Consider the following 20,638-nt stretch of genomic DNA (forward strand, 5'->3'; position numbering starts at 1 on the left):
ACGATCACCATCTACGGCATCTTTTGTCAACACCAGCAGTGGCTGCGCAATCTTCTGCAGCAGCAGCAGCAGCAGCTACGGCAAAGTTCGGAGCGGAGAACCAGACATGCACAGTTCCCATTCGTAATGGTTTTGAGAAGGGTTTCCAATTTCCGGTAACGCTGTGTAAGCTCCTTTAGTCCTTTAGTATTCTCTTCTGCAACTGCTATTGTTATTTCGGCAATAGGTATTCGTTGAATGTGAATATGGACTGTGGAGTCGTAAAAGGGGATTTCGTGGGATATTGATTGGCATGAATGCGTGAGAATTGATTAGTGTTTTATTCATTTGCGCTATTTTCAATGTGTTTTTTTTCTCTAAAGATGGATGCTATTGACTCAATAAAGTATTAAAGCAAATTCTATGGATTTTATGAGCTAGTGCTTTTGAGAATTGTTCAGGTTTGGGTTCTCTTTACATTTTCTTTTTTAGGTTTTTCTTTTTAATACAATACTGAAGATTATATATTTCAAATTGATATAGAATTGTGCAATTATTGGAAGGTTGTTTTGAACTATTGTGAGAAATTGTGTTGCGCACAGCCTTATAGGGTAGAATGGATTTTCAGGTGTTGGACGGGTAGCAGAGATTTTTCTTTAGTTAATTCATAATCACTGTATTTCATTTATGATTTATCAGCCATATATAATCATCAGATGACCTATTCACTGCATGTCAGTTTCGACAAATGTTTTTAAGATCTTAATATTTTATGCTAAAATGTATTTCATTTTTCAGATGTTTCACCGGTTTGATATTGAAGCTAATGTCGGGAAAATGATTGCAGAAGCATAAGATTTAGCTGTGTCATGAACTGTATTGCATGTAGCAGGGTCGAATAGGGTTTTATGCTATTGTAATAGAAAGTAATACCCAGTAATGGCATACAAGCATGTGCAAAAGTTTATTTCCTTGGCAAATTGTGCTAGCACGAGAAAGGGTATGATCCATTTGAATGTGATGTTGTATCACTGTAGAAGCGAACCCAGTGAAGAGAAACTGTCATATGAATGGTATGAAAAGGCATTTCCTAAGATGAAAAAATTGAGCTATTTGTTGAAAGACGTGGATTTGATTGATGGATGCCTGGTTAACATAAAGGATGATTCAATGATTTTTGATCCTCATATTCAGCAGAAAATGCATACTTTCAAATCAATTGTCAGGGTGTTTATCGGGTCTCCATTACTCCAGCAAATACTACAGAAGGATGCTGTGGTATTTTCAGATGGTGCAAAAAACAACATTATTTCTTCCTTCAGTAAACCTTGTGAAAGAGAGCCCATGGTTGTTAATTCTCTAAACAAGGTGGCAGACTTCCTTAACATTTCTTCTCAAAAAAGAAAATTGGTGCGGGCAACAGTATCTCCACAGGTCACGCAGCATCGCATATGGTCAGGAGCGCTTATGGAGATTTTAAATGGGTTGAAAGCAGAGATGGATTGTTTAAATTACGGATATTCAGATGAGGGGTCAAATATGGCTCAGCAGATTGTTTCTGGTTGTCTGAAATTCTTAGCTGAAAATGACATTGGCCATGATCCTGACTCAACTTCATGGATGCGGCTAACACCTAGTAAAGTTTTTGACTATTCTGCTTCATCTAAATGGGAAGATGTTCTTGATATGTTCAATGATCTTATTGTCTGCTTAGAGGGTGAAATGGGACTGTTCTATCATGTAGCCAAACTTAAGGTCATGAAAGAAGGGCTGTCTCAAATTAAGGGCATTATGGTTGAGAAAGGTATTGGATACAAGGATGCTCGGTATCAAGGGATCCTGGTACGAAAGAAGCTCTCCAAGACATTGGGTCACTCATCCCGATGCTTATTCACCCTTCTGCTGTATTACCTCTATGGATGTGTGAGAGATATCGAAGTGGATGTATGTGGCAGTATTTATGGGTGTGGCAACGAGGATAGGTTTTCATTGTGCATGGGAAGAATTTTGACGTCAGAAGATGATAAGATGCTCTGGGGTGGGGTGAAGCAGTTGAGCAGGGCTCTACAACTATTCAAGTTCGTGTGGGAAACAGCTGAAATGAAAGGGGCTCTGGACTTGCAAGGCCACTTATGGTGCGTGGGGGCTGAAGAACGATCTGTCACCTACAGAGGAACTACTTTCTTTGTGCATGGAATCAATATTTGAACTTGGTTTCCCATGATATGAGCTTGACATTTGGATGCTGTACAATGGCGTGATATCATGCAGTGGTCACTGCAGAAGGGTCCTATTTCAACTTTCAAGTAAGTACTTATATTTACTTTATAAATTCAATTATGTAGGATATTGTTTTCAAGAGAAATTCCTTGGTCTATCATTTGATGTCATAAAGCCTTTTGTTATGTGGTATTGGTATGATAATTTTTTACCCTTGACAATCGTTTATAGGAATCAAGGCTGCATCTTTGCTGTCATGCACGTGTGAAACTTTTCAGTTGATTCTTAAAACAAAGCTGTAATGGAAGTAATTTGTTTGACATGTCGCATTTTAGTGAGACTTATTGGAGTAAATATGTCAAGGGCATGAAAAGTTATATGAGGCTTGTCTGCTGCTCTTTGTGAAAGATTTATGGGTTTGAAGAGTATCTAATACATTTGTTGGCTTACTTTAATGCAAATTAAGTGACTCTCTTGTGAACCCCTAAGTGCATCAAGCGTTGTGAATAAGCTATAGAAGGTTTCACCACAGTGCGTAATGCATTTGGATGTTGGATGCGGACACCCTACCCTAATATATAAACTCTTAACTCTTGGCATAGGAATTCATATATGTCTCTCTTTTCTAGTGGATACAATCATCACAAAATGAAATTTGTGGATTGGTTTCTTTCTGGTCAACCTATGTTTTCTTGGGAGACGGGGATGCAACTCCAGTTGATACAAGGGTGCAAGCACTAAATTTACAACATTTACAAGCTGTTCTTTGGATTTTTCATTCATTACAAACAAATGGTGCTGCAGAAATACAAGCAGTATGAAATGAAGTGCATTTACCAAAGGTCCATGAATAATCATTTTTCTTCTTTGATGTTAAGAAGTGAAAGAAATGGATTAATTGAAAGATGTGAGGTGTTATTGGAATTAAAAAAAAAAACTTAATAACAAAATCGGGAAAAAAGGTGCACTTGAGGGATGGAAAATTGAATTTCTCCATTTAAGTTCGGTAGATATCGAAGATGTCGGTTTTTTCAACCCCACATTTATTTATTGTTTGTGAGAAACCCCACATTTATTTTCATATACTTGCCTTTATGTTAATTTTTATGGGTCCTATCATTGCTATATTATGACAGGTTTTATATGCCTCTTCCTGTTCTCTAGCTCTTTTTTTTTAATCTCCTACTTCACTTTGAGTCTCCAGAGGATAAAAAAAAACAATACAATAATGTTTGTACTAATTTTTGTTTTTGTGATCAATTGAAATGAAATGAATGTTTCTGCCACAGATGATGAAGAAAATCCGTATATTCCCAAGGGAAGCGATTTTGTTGTATCGTCTTGAGAAACAAGTCGGATAAAGTTATCATCATTTCCAGGGAGCATTGTTGGACTTGGTAAGAACTAGTTATCTGCCATCAAAGCATCCGCCAAGGATGAGATTGCAGCGTTTGGGAAGACGGAATTTGACGGGTCGGAAAAAAGGCTGGGGGGAGGTTTCAACCGGCTGCGTCGAAGAATATGTTTTTAACATCAAATTCCAGAGTTTGATATAGATGACAAATCAGAAATCCTTCTTCGGAATCTCGCGGCCTATGAGTGGGCTCACGATTGTGAGGAGACTTGCTTAAATCATCATTTTTGCCGCCATTGATTCCCTGTCGATACTGACAATGATGTACCTTGGAAGAGACCATTGCAGAACCAAAAGTCCTCTCCCCAACCCTTCACCAACAACTAGTTAACTACTCCCCTTACCATTGACTGCGATATCCGGACATGGGAGCCCCTTCCAGCTCACAACAGCTTTCAATAAGTGGTCCAACTTATTACCCCATTCAGCTTTGTAATGTAGATATTGAAGAACACTACTCCGAGCAGGAGAGGAGGAACTAGTGGTTCCAATGCTGATGGATCTTTATGAGTAAATAAAGCATTGACAAGAAGAATGTGTAAAAATTGAGGAGTGTTGATTGATTGAAAAATCAGTCAAATATCGGAGAGAAAAATGTCAGCATGTCGTTCAACTTACTCCGTGTCGTTAAATTTCTGTACTTGTGGACCTCGCGACCCGAATTTATACTCATATCCCGAATTTATATTCATATTAGAGGTGTAAAGGGCAAAAATCACCGTATGTTTACTTTCTTATGATATATTGGATAATCCATTATATTGTTAATGGGCCTGTGTTGAAATTAGGGGTGGCAAAAATTGAGTTTTGAGTTAGACAATATCATGTGTTTATGAAATATTTATATGTCCGAACTCTAACCCGGATTGGATTTCGAACGTATTTAATTTATCAAATCTAAAAAAGTAAATAGGATAATAATCTAATCCAAGTTAGGGTCTTGACAAATAAAATATTATGTTTGGACTCATACCAGGTTTCAAAACAGACAAAAATTTTATGTTTGTATCAAGATTTCGAATATATAATTCATGTACAAACTTTAGGTCGGACAAATTCAAATCATTTGAACCGGCTAGAGTTTTGCCATTTCTAAGTTAAATTGTCCGGTGGACGAAATGGTGAGCTTGTAATTTAAAGCAAAAAAAATTATATGCAAAGTTAATTAGTTAAAAGTCGAGTCCACCGACACCAATTTTTTTTTTTTATATTTATTACAAATAAAATAGAACGTATTATTCAGCAACTCTTGAATAAGAAGCGTAAGGCTACCGACAATATCCGGTAACTCCAAGTACAGGCTGTAGAACAGCAAAGACAAATTTCGGTCTTCTGCAATAAACTATGACTCCTCCACCCACCAACCGTGCAACCTAATGCGTGTCGGTATCTCATTGGCTGTTTGATAGTCTAAAACATAAACCTGGGCTCGTCTTTAACCAGTCATTTTCTTACACGGCATCATCTGGCGATGTGGTAGTACGTAGTGTGTCATTCAGTTTCGTTGAATATGACAGTGATGTAGTAGCTGTTGCAGCCATGGAGTTTCATTGAGTCGTTGCAAATTTGTGAAATGTCAGAAATTAGTTTATTTTTCCATTTTATAAAAAAATTCTAAATCTAATCATGCAAAGAATAAAGTTGGAGGACAATTATTGATGATATTAAAAGGGATTTGGTAGTTGAAGTGTTATTTTCATTTTTTTTTCCCAATTTAACTTTTCACATATTAATTGTTTAAGTTTATATTATTATAATAAGGAGATAATTATGAAGACTATAATCACACATCGATCTAAACAAAACCTATTCATTTTCATGTAAACATTGTTTTTTTTTGGACTCAAGTACTGTTAACTGTGACAGTTAAGAGAAATAAAGCATTGTAGGCTCAGACTCATATTATTAGTTAGGGGTGTTCACGGTTGGTTTCGGTCCATTTTTTTGTTATAAAAATAACTGATCAATCAGTTGATTATTGATGGTTTGGTCGGTCTTTTGGGATTTCGATCTGTCCTTATTGACATATCATTGATGATAACCGATCAATCAGTTCGGGCGGTTGAGAGATTCGATCCGAACTGTTAATTTGGACAACTCTATTATTAGTGTATTTGGGATGAAAATTTCAACAATAATATATCAAAACAAATGAATCAAATTCTCTATTCAAAAATATCGCTTGTATCAATTAATCTTAATTATTTGTGAATATAATAAAAACTAAGGAAAAAAATGAAAAATAGAAGCCAAGGCGGACTCACATCAAGCCGAGCTGGGTTTAGTTATCCTACTACCGAACTAACCGGTAAAAACATTACATCCTGAGAATACCAAAAGACAATAAAATAACACAAAAAAAGGATAAAAAGACAAGCCATCAGCGGATGATAGCTTGATAGATTGGTAATAGCTGGAAGGAGAAACAGAGTGTGAGAGATGGCGTATTGAATGGGCGACGATTTCAGTCTTAATCGTTGATATCCTATTCTCTCACAGCAGATCTGCTCTCTTTAGTTCTTAGTCTTGTGAAAACAGTGAATTCAGCAACACCATGCAGGCAAATGCGGGTATGGTGGCCGGGTCGCACCGGACGAACGAGCTTGTCCGGATTCGTCACGATTCCGATAGTGGGGTTCGTCCGTCCTTTCTAGCACTGCCCATTTTGATTTTGATCTCAAGCTTGATGCTATCTGTTTCTATGTTCTCATTGTGTTCTTTGCTTTTTTATTTGTGCCGTTTTGCTGTATAGATCTGAGTGTAAATTGAGTGACAGTGAACTTTCATAGCCAAAATTTTGTCTCTTTATTTCGATTTGGGAATTGGGTTGTCGGTGTTAGTTGATCTTGGCTCGTTTAGTAATTTATATTAGTGTTATCGGTTATATCAACAGCTTACCTTATCTGGTTATGTCAAAGTGATTTCTCAGAAGTTTGTTACTTTTAGTGGATTCAATCGACTGTCATGCCCCATACTTCGATCTTCCTTCTTTAGGAATGTGTATAAAAGTATTTATAATGGAACTTATATTTTTTCTTCTGTATGGATCGCTGGTATTTGTAACTGAGCGACAGTGACCTCTTACTCGACTCTCGAGAGTGTGTACAATTTTTCTGTGGGTATGTTATGCAAGTTTTAGGTCTTTATTAGTGGGTTTAAGTGCTTAGATCCTCTAATCTCTGATCTCGTTATTCTTATTGTTGGAAACTTTCTTGTGTGGATGACGGTTGGATTTTTGTTTATAGTTTTAAGTATAAGAATAATGACAAAAAGTTTGATAGCTGAACTAGTGATAGTTGAATGCCTCACCTATTCTCTTTTTGTTTGGTGAGGTGAGTTTGTAATTAGCTTATTGTTGCTTTCGATCAAGTGTATTAGTATTACAACAGAGATCACAGTTGTCATTGTGATTCAACTTCTGTTTCATGGGGGATGAGGTCTACTTTACGTTAAACATACATAGTTATCCAAGTTCATTTGAAAATTACATACTGTGGTTTGTTGAATTGGCACTATATTTGTTAGTATATGTCACTAATTAGGTTCTTGTTGTAAAATACTTTTGAGAATGAGCTCACTTGAGCTATAGGTTGACAACTTAGATTAGCTAGCTGACTATTTGTGCACTGTCGCTTAAGATTCTTCCTCTCTTTGGATTTAAAGTAAACAATCTATTTCTTAACCTGTTTCATTCATCGTCATGGTTAGTTTTGCTTGTTGCTGTAATTTAGTTTTGATGCCAAGCTTTATGGAAAATATCTATTACTTATATCTATTTTTTCTGCTCATCATTGATCTGTCTAATTAAATAGGGAGTTTACTGGCTGAGAACAATACGTTAGACTAACATCTTTGTGCATTGGAAGAATTTTATAATTCGAGTGCCTAGACTTTTGACAATACATCCATTATGTTCGAGTCTGAAGCTTATTTTTCATGAGCATTTGGAGTGCAATAATGAGCCCTGAAATATGCTCTAATATTTGCTGTTAGAGTTCTGATTCTTTTGTGGTCTGTGTTAAATGCAGCCCAAACCTCTCAAGAATTTGAATGGCCAGATATGCCAGATCTGTGGTGATAATGTTGGACTTACAGCAGCTGATGACATCTTTGTTGCTTGCAATGAGTGTGCCTTCCCAGTTTGCCGGCCTTGTTACGAGTATGAGAGGAAGGATGGAACACAGTGTTGTCCTCAATGCAAGACCAGATATAAACGGCAAAAAGGTTACATTTTTACTGGTTTATTTTACTCATTTGTGTATCCAGAAAATGAAGTTTAAACATCTGCTATTTCAGGGAGTCCTCGTGTGGAAGGGGATGATGAAGAGGAGGACATCGATGACCTAGAGAATGAGTTCAATTATACCCATGATAATAGCAAGGCTAGACGCCACTGGCAGGGTGAAGATCTTGCTTCTTCCTCTAGACATGAATCTCAGCAGCCAATTCCTCTTCTCACCAATGGGCAAGTGGTAAGGAAAGTATAATGGTTTTCTGTACATATTCATGCGTATTACTCTGTTTATGGAGATTTTTTTAACTTGCTGACATGCATTTGTCCTGATTCATGTTGAGGCACTATCCTGGATGATATCGGGAAATGATAACCTCTTTGTGTAGTTGGTTGAGACTTCAAATTAGTCTGATCATGTCTCAATGTATATGCAAGCAATGCAGGCTTAAAGCACTTAATATTTGTTTTTCGAAAAATATACTTAAAACTTATTGGTTACAGTATAGGTTGGATAAAACGTATAAAAGGCATTATTATTCACCTTGTGGGTGGTGGTTAAATTTGAGGATATACTTGGTTAAAGAACTACAATGTGCCCTTTTAGCACTTAGGAGAGATGAGCTGTGGGTTGTAGCTTAAATGATGTTGCATTTCCCTTTCAACACTTTGCGAGTTCATTTATGCAGTTTGTAGTGTTTGTTTTAGTAACTCTCTTCTTACTACTATTTCCGTTGTTTTAGATTTCTGGAGAAATTCCCACCCATGATAACCAGTCTGTGCGAACTACATCGGGTCCTTTGGGTACTGCTGAGAGGAATGGTCAGTCATCTCCTTATATTGACCCAAGGCAGCCAGGTAGTAATTCCTTTTTCCCCCTTTCTGTTTACTTAGAGTTCTCAAGCTAGGTTTTGTATGCTCGAGATCTCGTTCGAATTATCATTTGGTTGTTCCATTTCTCACTACAGTTCCTGTGCGTATTGTGGACCCATCAAAGGACTTAAATTCTTATGGTCTTGGGAATGTTGATTGGAAAGAAAGAGTTGAAGGTTGGAAACTCAAACAGGAGAAGAATATGTTGCAGATGACCAATAAGTATTCTGAAGGAAAGGGTGATATAGAAGGCACTGGTTCAAATGGAGAAGAACTCCAAATGTGAGATTTTTCTATGAAAGCTTTTATTTTTTGGTTGTTTCAAAGTTAGTTGTTAGATGTTATACGTGCGTAAAGTTATGTCATTTTGCTTGCGAGTCGGTCATGGGATTCTTTGGTCCTCTGCCCAAAATTTGTTTTGCATTTCTTAAGATCTGTTTGTGCATAGGGACCTAATTTTGATTCACAGAATGATGGGTTCTGTGTGTAATGATTTCTTCCCCAGGCTGCCAACTAAGCACTTCTGACATGGGCTTCTCTGGTTTGTATGTTTCAGGGCTGATGACCCCCGGTTACCCTTGAGCCGTGTGGTGCCTATTCCTTCATCTCACTTGACCCCCTATCGTGTTGTCATCATTCTCCGGCTTATCATTTTGGGTTTCTTCATGCAATATCGTATAACTCACCCCGTGAATGATGCGTATCCTTTGTGGCTAATCTCTGTTATCTGTGAGATTTGGTTTGCCATATCCTGGCTTCTGGATCAGTTTCCAAAATGGTCTCCTATTAATCGTGAGACCTACCTCGACAGACTTGCATTACGGTTAGTTTAATTTATTTTTTTTTCCTTATGGCTGATGGTGTAATGCACCTATGAGGAATTTGAACATGAGCTGGATGGAGGCTACTACTATTATGATTTAACCGTAGTTCTTATCATGCAGGTATGATCGAGAAGGGGAGCCGTCACAGTTATCCCCTGTGGATATCTTTGTTAGTACAGTGGATCCCCTCAAGGAGCCTCCTCTTGTGACAGCCAATACTGTTTTATCTATACTTTCTGTGGATTATCCTGTGGACAAAGTTTCGTGCTATGTTTCAGACGATGGGTCGGCTATGTTAACTTTTGAAGCCCTTTCTGAGACTGCAGAATTTGCAAGAAAATGGGTTCCTTTCTGCAAGAAACATAACATTGAGCCTAGAGCCCCTGAATTTTATTTTGCCCAAAAGATTGATTACTTAAAGGATAAGATACAACCCTCTTTTGTTAAAGAGCGCCGTGCGATGAAGGTGATATGATATATTTGATGCTAACCTTGCTCCTCTAATGGCTCAAGTCGGTATCTGTGATATTCTCTATCGTTCTTACTTTTCTTTTATTTTTTGTCTCACAGAGAGAGTACGAAGAATTTAAGGTGCGGATCAATGCCCTTGTCGCCAAAGCTCAGAAGATGCCTGAAGAAGGCTGGACAATGCAGGATGGCACTCCTTGGCCTGGGAATAATCCAAGGGATCATCCGGGAATGATACAGGTAAATCATCATTCGTCAGTACTATCAGGATTTTCTGTGTGTTTTAATAGAAGTTTAATTCCTCTTTGTTTTACGATTTGGTCTAAACAGGTGTTCTTAGGTCATAGTGGGGGACTTGACACCGATGGTAATGAGCTACCTCGACTTGTATATGTTTCTCGTGAAAAGAGACCTGGTTTCCAACATCACAAAAAAGCCGGAGCAATGAATGCATTGGTTTGTTATCCTTATAACTTTTTCCTATTTAAATTCTTCTTCTTGACAGGCTTGGCAATGTTAATTGCATCAACCATTGTTAGTAATGTAGTTGGTGCTTTGCTTCTTGTCCTCGTGCATAAATTTTGGTTTGACGGATTGATTACCAGCTGAAGTACTTGTATGCATGAAGTTCAATATATTGCTGATTCGTTGAATTATTATCTAACTCGGGTTTATTGTGATACAGATTCGAGTTTCAGCTGTCTTGACAAATGGTGCATATCTTTTGAATGTCGATTGTGATCACTACTTCAATAACAGTAAAGCTCTTAAAGAAGCTATGTGTTTTATGATGGATCCTGCATATGGAAAGAAAACCTGCTATGTACAGTTCCCTCAGCGTTTTGATGGCATTGACTTGCATGATCGATATGCTAATCGCAATATAGTTTTCTTTGATGTAAGTCTCAGTTTATTTATCATAACTCTGAAAATATTCCATTATCCATTTGATGGTTTAGAAACCTGTGGTGTTGTTTTCTTTTGCAGATCAACTTGAAGGGGCTGGATGGCATACAAGGTCCAGTCTATGTGGGAACTGGTTGCTGTTTCAACAGGCAAGCTCTTTATGGGTATGATCCAGTCTTAACAGAGGAGGATTTGGAACCAAATATTATAGTCAAGAGTTGTTGTGGTTCAAGAAAGAAGGGAAGAAATGGCAATAAGAAGTACATTGATAAGAAGAGGGCAATGAAAAGAACTGAATCAACCGTTCCCATTTTCAATATGGAAGAAATTGAGGATGGCATTGAAGGTTTGTGCGAATTTTAAGTTCTTCTTCCTTGTCTCTCTTCCAGTTTACAGGCCTCTTTACTGTAAAATTTGGAGAAGGCCCATTGTGCTTCTGCATGTGCTCTAGGAATTTAATAGCGTGTTAGTTTTTACGTTTTTGTCAATTAACATCAGTCCAATAGCTGCAATTCATGATTTACGCATTTAATTAAGAAGTTAAAATTGGGGTTTGTCATGTTTCCACGCAAGATTTGAGGTGAAACCAGATAATGTTGACAGAAAAGTTTTTTTTTTGTTTGTGTTAGTAAATGCATTTCATATGCTATGCAGGATACGATGATGATAGGTCTCTTCTTATGTCCCAGAAAAGCTTAGAGAAGCGTTTTGGTCAGTCTCCAGTTTTCATTGCAGCGACATTCATGGAACAGGGAGGCATTCCACCTACAACCAATTCTGCTACCCTCTTAAAAGAAGCAATCCATGTTATTAGCTGCGGATATGAAGATAAGACTGAATGGGGAAAAGAGGTTAGTTAACTGCTTTGTGGCATTAACTATTTAGCAGTACCTGTTTAGGCCAATTGTGTTTTGTGTATATGTTAAATAAACTTTTTTTCTACCAACCAGATTGGATGGATTTATGGCTCCGTGACTGAAGATATCTTAACTGGGTTTAAAATGCATGCTCGTGGTTGGATCTCAATCTATTGCATGCCTCCACGCCCTGCATTTAAGGGATCTGCTCCTATCAATCTTTCTGATCGGTTGAACCAGGTGCTTCGATGGGCCCTTGGATCGATTGAGATTTTTCTGAGTAGGCATTGTCCCATATGGTATGGCTACAATGGGAAATTGAAGCCCTTGGAGAGGCTAGCCTACATCAATACCATTGTCTATCCCCTCACCTCTATGCCATTGCTCGCTTACTGTATCCTTCCTGCTTTCTGCCTTCTCACTGGAAAATTCATTATTCCTGAGGTATGTGAATATTTTTTTCCTCTTCACTTGAAATTTTTGAGCACATTTGTATGTGTGACCCTTGCCTAAAAGTTTTCTGCTATCACAGATAATTCTAATTTTTATTATGATTCTGCAGATAAGCAACTATGCCAGCATGTGGTTCATTCTTCTCTTCGTGTCCATTTTTGCTACCGGTATTCTTGAGCTTAGGTGGAGTGGAGTCAGTATTGATGACTGGTGGAGGAATGAACAATTTTGGGTCATTGGTGGTACATCTGCTCATCTCTTTGCCGTATTCCAAGGGCTGCTGAAAGTTCTTGCCGGCATTGACACCAACTTCACTGTCACCTCTAAGGCATCTGATGAGGATGGGGATTTCGCAGAGCTTTATGTGTTCAAATGGACATCGCTTCTCATCCCTCCTACCACAGTCCTCATCGTGAACCTGGTGGGTATTGTGGCCGGTATTTCGTATGCAGTCAACAGTGGATACCAGTCATGGGGACCTCTATTTGGCAGGCTATTCTTTGCATTGTGGGTCGTCGTCCATCTCTACCCCTTCCTGAAAGGTTTAGTGGGCCGTCAAAACCGTACTCCTACAATTGTCATTGTGTGGTCTATTCTTCTTGCTTCGATTTTCTCCTTGCTCTGGGTTCGGATTGATCCTTTTACTTCCGATGCCACGAAAAGTGCAGCAAATGGCCAATGCGGAATAAATTGCTAGATCACTTTTGGGATCAGTCTGGTTTGTTTTAGTACATGTCATATATATCTCGTCCTCCAAGGTGCCCGTTGTGTATATAGGAAGGACATTTAAATGCTGAAGTCACATGAATTATTTACAGTTACGGACATTTTTTGGAAAGAAGTAACCTTACCATCACTGAAACATTCGGAAGACATTTATATTCAGGCATCATTGTTGTCGTGTGGTGTGTCATGAGGTGTTTTCTGTTTGGACAATCGCAATAGATGTTCTTCTGAGTTGAAGTGTGATCGTTTGCTGATTCTGTTTTGTGATTGTCATTTGTATCTTATAGAAAAATCTGGTTACTCATCCAGTTAAGTTATTTCAAAGAGGAAGAAAGAAAGATGAACCCATGGCATTGCTTAGTTTATTATACCAAGGATTTTTATTTGGATTATTGTCACTTTCTTGAACTGAAATTTTTGTAGCCGAGAACAATTTAGTAGACGTGTTTTTTTTGGACATTCCATTGAGTTCAAATTCAGGTTGGACGGTATGCGCAAATTTGTTGTTTGATAAGTTAGTTGGGTCAAGTTTTAGCGTAAATTATTTAAAAATAGCCATGTTAGTTTATAATCGAACTCTCAATCTCGGAGGATTGGTTTACTGGTTCTGTTCATGTGTGAAAAAATTTAAGCTTTCATTTCAAGGGGAGATCAAGACTCAAGAGGTTCGGCTGACAGCTGACCAAAGGCAGCAGCCAATGCTCATTGTTTACATGGGTTTGACGAACTGGGCTCGGATGGGCTTTCGGCCCAAAATAAAGGTCCTGAAATTGGGCGGAGCCCAAAACTACTGGGTTCGTCAAAACGACGCCGTTAAATATTGATAGGAGCAGATAACGACTCTTTAATTCTCAGGGCCGAACTGGAGACGGAGGGACGGGTTTGGTGTTTCAGATACAGGAGAAAGAAAAGGTCGAAGAGCGAGAGATTAGGGTTTTGCTATATCTAGAGAGTAGAAAATGGAAGGGATCACAGAAGGAATTAACAACTTGAATGTGAATGGGAAGAAGAACCGAATCCAAGTCTCAAACACCAAGAAACCCCTCTTCTTCTACGTCAATCTCGCCAAGGTTCTCTCTTCGAGCCCCTCTCTTTACTCTTCAATTTAGCGTAACTAGAAACTTACGTTTGTAATCTTACGACTGAACTTAACGCTTTTTGACTGCTGAGAAAACTGAAAATTTTTGTTTATTTTTCTATATAAAGGCTTAGGAACATTCTGAATAGCAGACACTGGATTTGTAGTTTTTTTGTCATAAATATTTGATGATTTGCTTTGGATGTTTGTCATGTTTGATATTGATTAGTAGAAGTATTGTTCCCTGGCAGTGGAAACTGAACTTTCCATGTTTTTGGGCCTACAGTGTACTTTTGTGCTATCTGGTATAATGCTGAAATGTTGTATACACGCTCACACGAGCACAATCTCTTGTAATGTAGAGAAATTCATAGTTTCTAATGGGAGACATTTATTCATTTCATGGATGTTTTATGGCTGTTCATGCAGAGATACATGCAGCAACACAAAGAAGTGGAACTTTCTGCCCTTGGAATGGGTATTGTTTCTTTTGCCACCCCTTGGTTTACCGATACATCTCTAGTTTCTCTAAACATGAATTCATGGATCCCTTTTCTATCTGTTGATACTTACTGCTTTTTTGTGTGCTGAAATATCCTAAGAAGTAAGAACTGATTTGGGTACTGCTTCAATTCCAAGAGGAGCGCTAGAGATATAATTTAATCTTGTCATTCTATTGTTGTTGTTGATAAAAAGTTACTGAGCTAATTGTGTGTCAGAAAATTAATGATGCAGTTTAATTGCTTTTTCCGTGCTTGCACTAGATTTATGAGTAAAGTAGTGATATTAAAATATGGATGATATAGTAGAATCTTCAAAGAATCAAAATCCTATTTTGATAGATTTCTTGTTAGTTGTTAATTGCTTGATATTGCACTCTTTTTAGTTCTTACTAACTGGCTGGAGGTCATATCCTCAGCTTCCTTCGTAACCTTTCTTTGTGCTTTTCCTGGTTGCCTTAGTAAAGTTTGGTTCCATTCTCAAAATATTTAGTAATTCGTGGTCCATGGTTGGTGTTGCAGAAGATCATAACATGTTTATTGTTCCGTGTAGACATTTCATCTTGTAGTGCTTCATTGTTTTTTTAGTTTTTATTAGAAAAATTACATTTATGTTGTCCTTACAGCTATTGCTACGGTAGTTACAATTGCTGAGATCTTGAAGAATAATGGGTTGGCACTTGAGAAGAGTGAGGCCTAATTTTCCCTGTGATTTTTGTTTTTGATTTATTATTTTTGTTCTAGAAGCTATTGGGAACTTTTCTTTATAGATTAAATATACAGGGATCATGACATCGACGGTTGACATGAGGGAGGAATCAGGGGGACGCCCTGTTGAGAAAGCTAAGGTAAACCTTCATTACAGCATGTAAAACACAACTGTACTTCAGTGCAGCATTTATTTCTTCATGCATCGTGTATATCTTTGGCTGTGGTAACCTTACACCTTATTGGTTTTCCATGCATTAACTTAAGTTTGATCTGGGTTATTATGATCTAAAATCTCTGTAAGCATTTAGCTTAGAAACATGGAATTTGTGGCTTATGCATTGGAAATGCTTGGAACTGAAATGTGCTGGTGTCGATTTTACTTGTGTGCTCTAATATATATTAACCAGCTGATGATGCTTGCCCTTCGTTAAAGATTCTACCATCAAAACACATGTTTCTTAGATGCTAGGTGGACTCAATTTTGTTGGTCATGATTTCTTTTTTGGAGTAGTATTGCCCAAGGATTCACTTCTAGATTATGGCAGGCAGTCATAGGCGTATTATTTGGAGTAGCTGTTGTCTTGATTTTATCTAGAAGCAGCTGAATTATTTTCTTTTGCCCCTTTTATAGATAGAAATACTGCTGGGTAAGACCGAGAAGTTTGATGAGTTGATGGCAGCTGCTGCTGAGGAAGCTGCGTACAACGAGGAGCAAAACTGAGATGTTCTCCAGAATATTAGTCTGTTCTCTTTAGTTTTGTCTTCCGAACATCTTTTAACATTTATTGATCGGAGTTTTATGCTTGTTAGTGATGATATTTTTAGAAATTTTGTAAAAAACAATGCATTCTTAGTCTATTCAAATTTGTTTACCAAGTTTTTGGCTTTTGGAAGTAAAGCAATGATGTGTACAATTATCTTGTTTACATCTCCATGGAATGGGGTTGCTACCATGTCAAGTAGGATGGTTACAACAACGGGTCATTGGTTGAAATGGTGAACTTGATTGCGGTAATTGTTGTGAGTTCAACTCCTAATGGTGTTCATTATTGCAATTTGCGAGATGAGCCATTGTTCAACCCAGTATATGCGAATGTTATTCTACGTTATCTACCTGCACTGGCCTTTGGACCATGGGGTTGCGGGAATTGGTCCATGAGGTTGTGGGGTCTTCGGCCAGTTACCAGTGGACAGCTGGGGGGAACTCCTTATTGTTATCAAGAAAGTAGGATGGTTACACCAGCTGAATTGGTCAATCAGGCAAATCTGATTGTGTACATTGTCAATTGGTGATTTTGCAGAAATCAGAAGGAAATGGATGATAATATACCCCTTTTTGTAATCAATTAGAGCAAGAAGCAGGGGATAACATAAGAGTTAAAACATGAAACCCCATCAGCGAAAACAGGGCATGATGAAGCAAAATAATGCACAATTCTGCATTCCCAAAATTCTTCAGTGTCAATGCCTTATCAGTTGTAACCTCAAAAAAAAAAAAAAAAAAAAAACTATCTTTAATTGAGTCCCCAGTAAATTATTAAGATGAAGAAAAAATAAATAAATATCCCATTCTCATCAGAGAAGCATTATTTTGTCCATTCTCTTCTATGCTTCCTCATCCTCCTCTACAAGTATCCTCTTGCAAGCTTCATAGCACATAAAGGAAATCCCAGCAGCAGGTACCAACTTCAAGCAGCTAGGACCTAACCCCTTGTATAAACCCGGAATCCCTTCATGTTCGAGTATGCTGGCGAGTGCATGCATCACATTCTTGTATACCTGCCTCCCACTAACAGCTCCTACCTGCATATGTTTCCGAGCCACCTCGAGAGGAAAAGTTGCACTACTTGATATCGCACCAGCAGCTGATCCGATCAACAGGGTTTCAATGTTTCCAATCTTTTCTTGCTTAAAAGCCTTCCTGTAGGCTTTTCGTAATGTGTCGTAAGCAAAGTAGTTTGTGGCAGCATAAGGAATCACTCCAATTAGACTTGGGGCAAGGCCTCTGTAGAGTTCTCCAGGGCCCTCTTCTCGCAATATTTTGACGAATGCATCTACTATACCCTTATAAACCCCTCGCTGAATAAATTTGCAAGACAACAGTTGTGAGTAATGTAAACACTTTTACATTTCAGCTAAGCAGTCAAATCATAGTCGAGCAATGGCTTTACCTGTATGGTTAGTCGAGTCTTGATCAACTCCAGAGGATACGTGCACAAAGTCGAGCTCACTCCAGCACAGGCCCCAGCAACTAATGAGGCAGGCACGGGAAGTTTTGCTTGTTCCCCAGGTTTTGGTGACAAGTTCTTGTTAACTGTGTCGTAAACAAACAACTGCAGAGAGATTAAGAAACATTTAGACAGAGGCTAACAAATGTGACAGAATAAAACTTCTGAAACAAGACATTTCCTTTGTATAGCAAAATTAAGTTCCATGGCTTTATTTTCAATACCAATTAGACAAATATCATTACCATAACTACTGCATCACACATTCCAACAGCATTCCATAAAATAAAAATAATATCCTCCTCTTCGCATCTCCAAGGGAGGCTGAAGAATAGGTTTAGCTTTTACAAAGCCAAACACAAAAAACCTTGGCATCTGAAATTTGAGGCCAACCATGTCCAACTATGAACATATCATCATCTGAGCCTTTATGCCAATAGTTTGGGGTCGGCTACTTGAGTCTATGAGAAAAATCAAAAGGAATCCGCTATGTATATTCATTTCCACGATTTATTTCATTTAGGATCATGATGTCCAACAATGAACATGAGTCAAAATGAGAAAATGCCAGGGTGTTCTTCTCACTAGTTTCTCATAAGGATTCACATAACTGAGCCCCAACATGGTTTAAGATAAAGGCTTTGACACTAATGATGAGGAAGGAAACATGGATGAGTAAGGTCAGCAAACACGCTGAACACAGCAGAACTTCAGACTTAATTGACAAGAAAAAAATGTCATCACTAGAGCACTTGAGCATGGCTCACAAACTCCCAAGCACAAGATTATAACATAAAAATCCAGAAACCCAAGCAGGAACATTTGGATTTTGCAACCCAAGAGCCTGCCGTCATATTTCAATACCGTTTTCAGCAAAGTACAATTCGTTGTCACTGACACAAGTTAGTTAAGCATGCATCAAGGCTGGATCAGCGAGTATGAAAGACTTAACAAAGGTTCTTGTTTTCCCAAGAAATGAGTTTGAGATATCGGAGGCAGGAAGGGAAGGAAGGTCGCCATAAGGTCACTCTCCCCTTGCAATGTTTTTAACAAGAAAAATAATGGGAAAAAAGAGTTGCACAGTTCTATGGCTTTATCAACTTACCTCTCAGCTACAACAAAAGTTTTAACTTTTAAGAAACCCTCCTATGCCCAAGTTTGGGTGAGTTAAGGAGTGAGGGTGTGATCTTCTTTTATAGTTGACACCAATATTTTGAACTAAGTTTATTGGGCAAAAGAGGTAATTCTCAGGCTTCAACTTAAAAGTTACTCACAAAATTGTCTTGTATTTGTAAGGTAAAATGTAAACAACTCTCGTGCACAATGCTCTCGCAATGGGCGGGGTCAAGGACAAACAAGATGTACACAGACTTTATCTCCACATAATATGTGGAGAGACTGTTTTCAGGAATTTATCTATGACTTCTAGGTTGCACTTCAACTTGAAAGTTACTCATAAAGGTGTCTTGTATTTGTAAGTAAATAAATAAGTGTTGGTACTATCAAATAATTATGGGAGGGAAGAAGCAAATGAAAATTTAGGTAAAGACATGTTTGAAATCATTCACAATTAGACGAAGTAAGCACTACAAGAGTAAATATCACTACTCCTATATAACTATTCAATATAAGAGTTGAGCTCTTCAACAGTAAAAACTAAAAACAACATATACAATTAACAAAAAGTATTAGATTTACACAAGAATTTTTACATTTATGATTTTCATATCCCGTTTACTCACAAACTTCTATTTTTTTACTAAATTTTAATTTCAAGGCATTGGCAAAGGTTAGCCATGCTTATCAATTTATCATGAGATCACTATGTTGTTTCGAAAACTGAGAGTCAGATCACTATAATACAAATTTAGCTGATAATGAGATAATGAAACAAATTTGTAACAATACCAGACACCAGGAACTACCAAGGCAATAAATCTTCACAAAACTACACCAAGAAAACAAAGTGTTCAGTTTAATTTATCACCATCAATTTCCTGGATTTTCGCAGCTCCGTGGCTTGAATTTCCGCATTCCCAAACAAACAAACAAATGTTCATAAACAATAGAAAAGAGATGACATAAGTGAAACAGAACCAACAAAAGGAGTGAAACCTGAGCACATATCTACTCTCATGTGCTTAGCTACAGGCAATGGGAACTCATAGTTGGATTGTTAGTCATTGACAGGCATTTAATGACAAAGCTTTTTTTTTATCCTTCGTCATACTTTTGAACAGCGAATTAAGAATCCAAACAATTCGTAAATGTTGAATATAAAAGCTGAATGCATCTAACATAAAATCATGAGAAACCATTACCTCAATGGCCTTGCTAGGCGCGACTCGAATGACATTAACTAGATTGCCCCTAAACAACCCCTTCCACCCATCAGTCTTCATTATATTATGGAACACCTCAGTTGAAGAATTCCCACTACTCCCCACCATCAAATGAGTCCTTATAGTCTCCAAAGGAGCCACTGCCGTCCTAGATATTGCCCCCGCAACGCCGCCACTTATTAAGCGCCTCAAGGACATATTCTTTACCTTAATCTTCAATTTGAGGCCACCCTTTTTCTTCTTCAGAGCCCCTTCCTCCTCTGGGACCCCCACAATGCCAACTCCCTCGGCCGAAGATACATACTTGACATACAAATTGGAATATAGAGATTTCAGGCTGTTATTATCACGAGAATCTGGAGAATTTGATGAAATACCAAACCCTGAACCTATCTGATTGATGCTCGCAAATAAACCTCCAGGGGGATGACAGCTCCCATCTGGGACACCCCATTGAGACCCCAAATTACAAATTGAGAAAAACCCATCTTGTTTATCATCGAACAACTCAATTTGTCTCCTACCCATAAATCAAAATCCTTGAAGTTGAACTTTTTCTTCAGGGTTTATTGGAGGGAAAAGGCTGTGAACAGAGATGGGTTGCTGGTAGAGATTTGGGTTTTAGACGAGGAATACGATAAAGGAGGCGATGAAAAAGAGAGATAAACAAAAATTGCAAAACCTAGAAAGAGAAGAGAAGAGAAGCGCGGTAGGTGAATCTCCCTTCGCTTCTCTTTCTCTTTTTAGATTGTGTTTGGTGGATAGTATATATATGTGTGCAGCACGGTGCTCTCTGCTATGTGTTGGAGAACCTTTGAAAGGGCAGCC

At 38.0% G+C, this 20,638-nt stretch overlaps 4 protein-coding genes across 7 annotated transcripts; 3 read left to right on the top strand and 1 right to left on the bottom strand.

Annotated features, from left to right (window-relative positions):
* The first annotated feature begins 8 nt into the window (after positions 1-8).
* Positions 9-4,230, top strand: LOC119992476. 3 transcript variants are annotated; one of them, XM_038839182.1, is made up of 3 exons: positions 9-165; positions 778-2,285; positions 3,489-4,230. In XM_038839182.1, exon 2 carries the CDS (start codon positions 919-921, stop codon positions 2,185-2,187), a length of 1,269 nt encoding a protein of 422 aa, XP_038695110.1. In that variant the 5' UTR covers positions 9-165; positions 778-918; the 3' UTR covers positions 2,188-2,285; positions 3,489-4,230. The 3 variants fall into 3 exon arrangements, with proteins under 3 accessions (XP_038695110.1, XP_038695112.1, XP_038695111.1); XM_038839184.1 differs by having other exon boundaries at positions 3,579-4,230; XM_038839183.1 differs by having other exon boundaries at positions 18-155.
* Positions 4,231-5,977: 1,747 nt separating this feature from the next.
* On the top strand, positions 5,978-13,318 carry LOC119992975 (cellulose synthase A catalytic subunit 1 [UDP-forming]-like). 2 transcript variants are annotated; one of them, XM_038839828.1, is made up of 14 exons: positions 5,978-6,248; positions 7,642-7,837; positions 7,910-8,085; positions 8,588-8,702; positions 8,813-8,999; positions 9,274-9,540; positions 9,662-10,007; positions 10,112-10,249; positions 10,340-10,465; positions 10,695-10,907; positions 10,997-11,261; positions 11,570-11,766; positions 11,866-12,216; positions 12,335-12,922. In XM_038839828.1, exons 1-14 carry the CDS (start codon positions 6,168-6,170, stop codon positions 12,920-12,922), a joined length of 3,246 nt encoding a protein of 1,081 aa, XP_038695756.1. In that variant the 5' UTR covers positions 5,978-6,167. The 2 variants fall into 2 exon arrangements, with proteins under 2 accessions (XP_038695756.1, XP_038695755.1); XM_038839827.1 differs by having other exon boundaries at positions 10,112-10,465; positions 12,335-13,318.
* Positions 13,319-13,810: 492 nt separating this feature from the next.
* Positions 13,811-16,154, top strand: LOC119992624 (uncharacterized protein At2g34160-like). The gene is made up of 5 exons (XM_038839413.1): positions 13,811-14,021; positions 14,459-14,507; positions 15,156-15,218; positions 15,313-15,377; positions 15,872-16,154. The coding sequence occupies exons 1-5, from the start codon at positions 13,911-13,913 to the stop codon at positions 15,959-15,961; spliced, it is 378 nt and encodes a 125-aa protein (XP_038695341.1). The 5' UTR covers positions 13,811-13,910; the 3' UTR covers positions 15,962-16,154.
* A 405-nt stretch (positions 16,155-16,559) lies between these two features.
* On the bottom strand, positions 16,560-20,608 carry LOC119992623 (adenine nucleotide transporter BT1, chloroplastic/mitochondrial-like). Its single transcript, XM_038839412.1, has 3 exons — positions 19,790-20,608; positions 17,412-17,573; positions 16,560-17,319 (listed from the first exon to the last, which is right to left on the bottom strand). The coding sequence occupies exons 1-3, from the start codon at positions 20,336-20,338 to the stop codon at positions 16,846-16,848; spliced, it is 1,185 nt and encodes a 394-aa protein (XP_038695340.1). The 5' UTR covers positions 20,339-20,608; the 3' UTR covers positions 16,560-16,845.
* Positions 20,609-20,638: the final 30 nt, after the last annotated feature.

Source organism: Tripterygium wilfordii, chromosome 23, assembly GCF_013401445.1.
Source record: "Tripterygium wilfordii isolate XIE 37 chromosome 23, ASM1340144v1, whole genome shotgun sequence".
NCBI classification, from domain to species: Eukaryota; Viridiplantae; Streptophyta; class Magnoliopsida; order Celastrales; family Celastraceae; genus Tripterygium; species Tripterygium wilfordii.

What these genes read in the sequence shown, in the direction of transcription:
- LOC119992476 (XM_038839182.1), top strand. Translation starts at nt 919, where the DNA reads ATGGCATACAAGCATGTGCAAAAGTTTATTTCCTTGGCAAATTGTGCT.
- LOC119992975 (XM_038839827.1), top strand. Translation starts at nt 6,168, where the DNA reads ATGCAGGCAAATGCGGGTATGGTGGCCGGGTCGCACCGGACGAACGAG. An exon ending in CAGATATAAACGGCAAAAAG is followed by an intron (nt 7,838 to 7,909) that starts GTTACATTTTTA and finishes CTGCTATTTCAG; the next exon opens with GGAGTCCTCGTGTGGAAGGG. An exon ending in GCAATATAGTTTTCTTTGAT is followed by an intron (nt 10,908 to 10,996) that starts GTAAGTCTCAGT and finishes TTTCTTTTGCAG; the next exon opens with ATCAACTTGAAGGGGCTGGA.
- LOC119992624 (XM_038839413.1), top strand. Translation starts at nt 13,911, where the DNA reads ATGGAAGGGATCACAGAAGGAATTAACAACTTGAATGTGAATGGGAAG. An exon ending in TCTACGTCAATCTCGCCAAG is followed by an intron (nt 14,022 to 14,458) that starts GTTCTCTCTTCG and finishes CTGTTCATGCAG; the next exon opens with AGATACATGCAGCAACACAA. An exon ending in ACTTTCTGCCCTTGGAATGG is followed by an intron (nt 14,508 to 15,155) that starts GTATTGTTTCTT and finishes TTGTCCTTACAG; the next exon opens with CTATTGCTACGGTAGTTACA.
- LOC119992623 (XM_038839412.1), bottom strand. Translation starts at nt 20,338, where the DNA reads ATGGGTAGGAGACAAATTGAGTTGTTCGATGATAAACAAGATGGGTTT. An exon ending in CGCCTAGCAAGGCCATTGAG is followed by an intron (nt 17,574 to 19,789) that starts GTAATGGTTTCT and finishes ATCTCTCTGCAG; the next exon opens with TTGTTTGTTTACGACACAGT. An exon ending in AGACTCGACTAACCATACAG is followed by an intron (nt 17,320 to 17,411) that starts GTAAAGCCATTG and finishes AAATTTATTCAG; the next exon opens with CGAGGGGTTTATAAGGGTAT.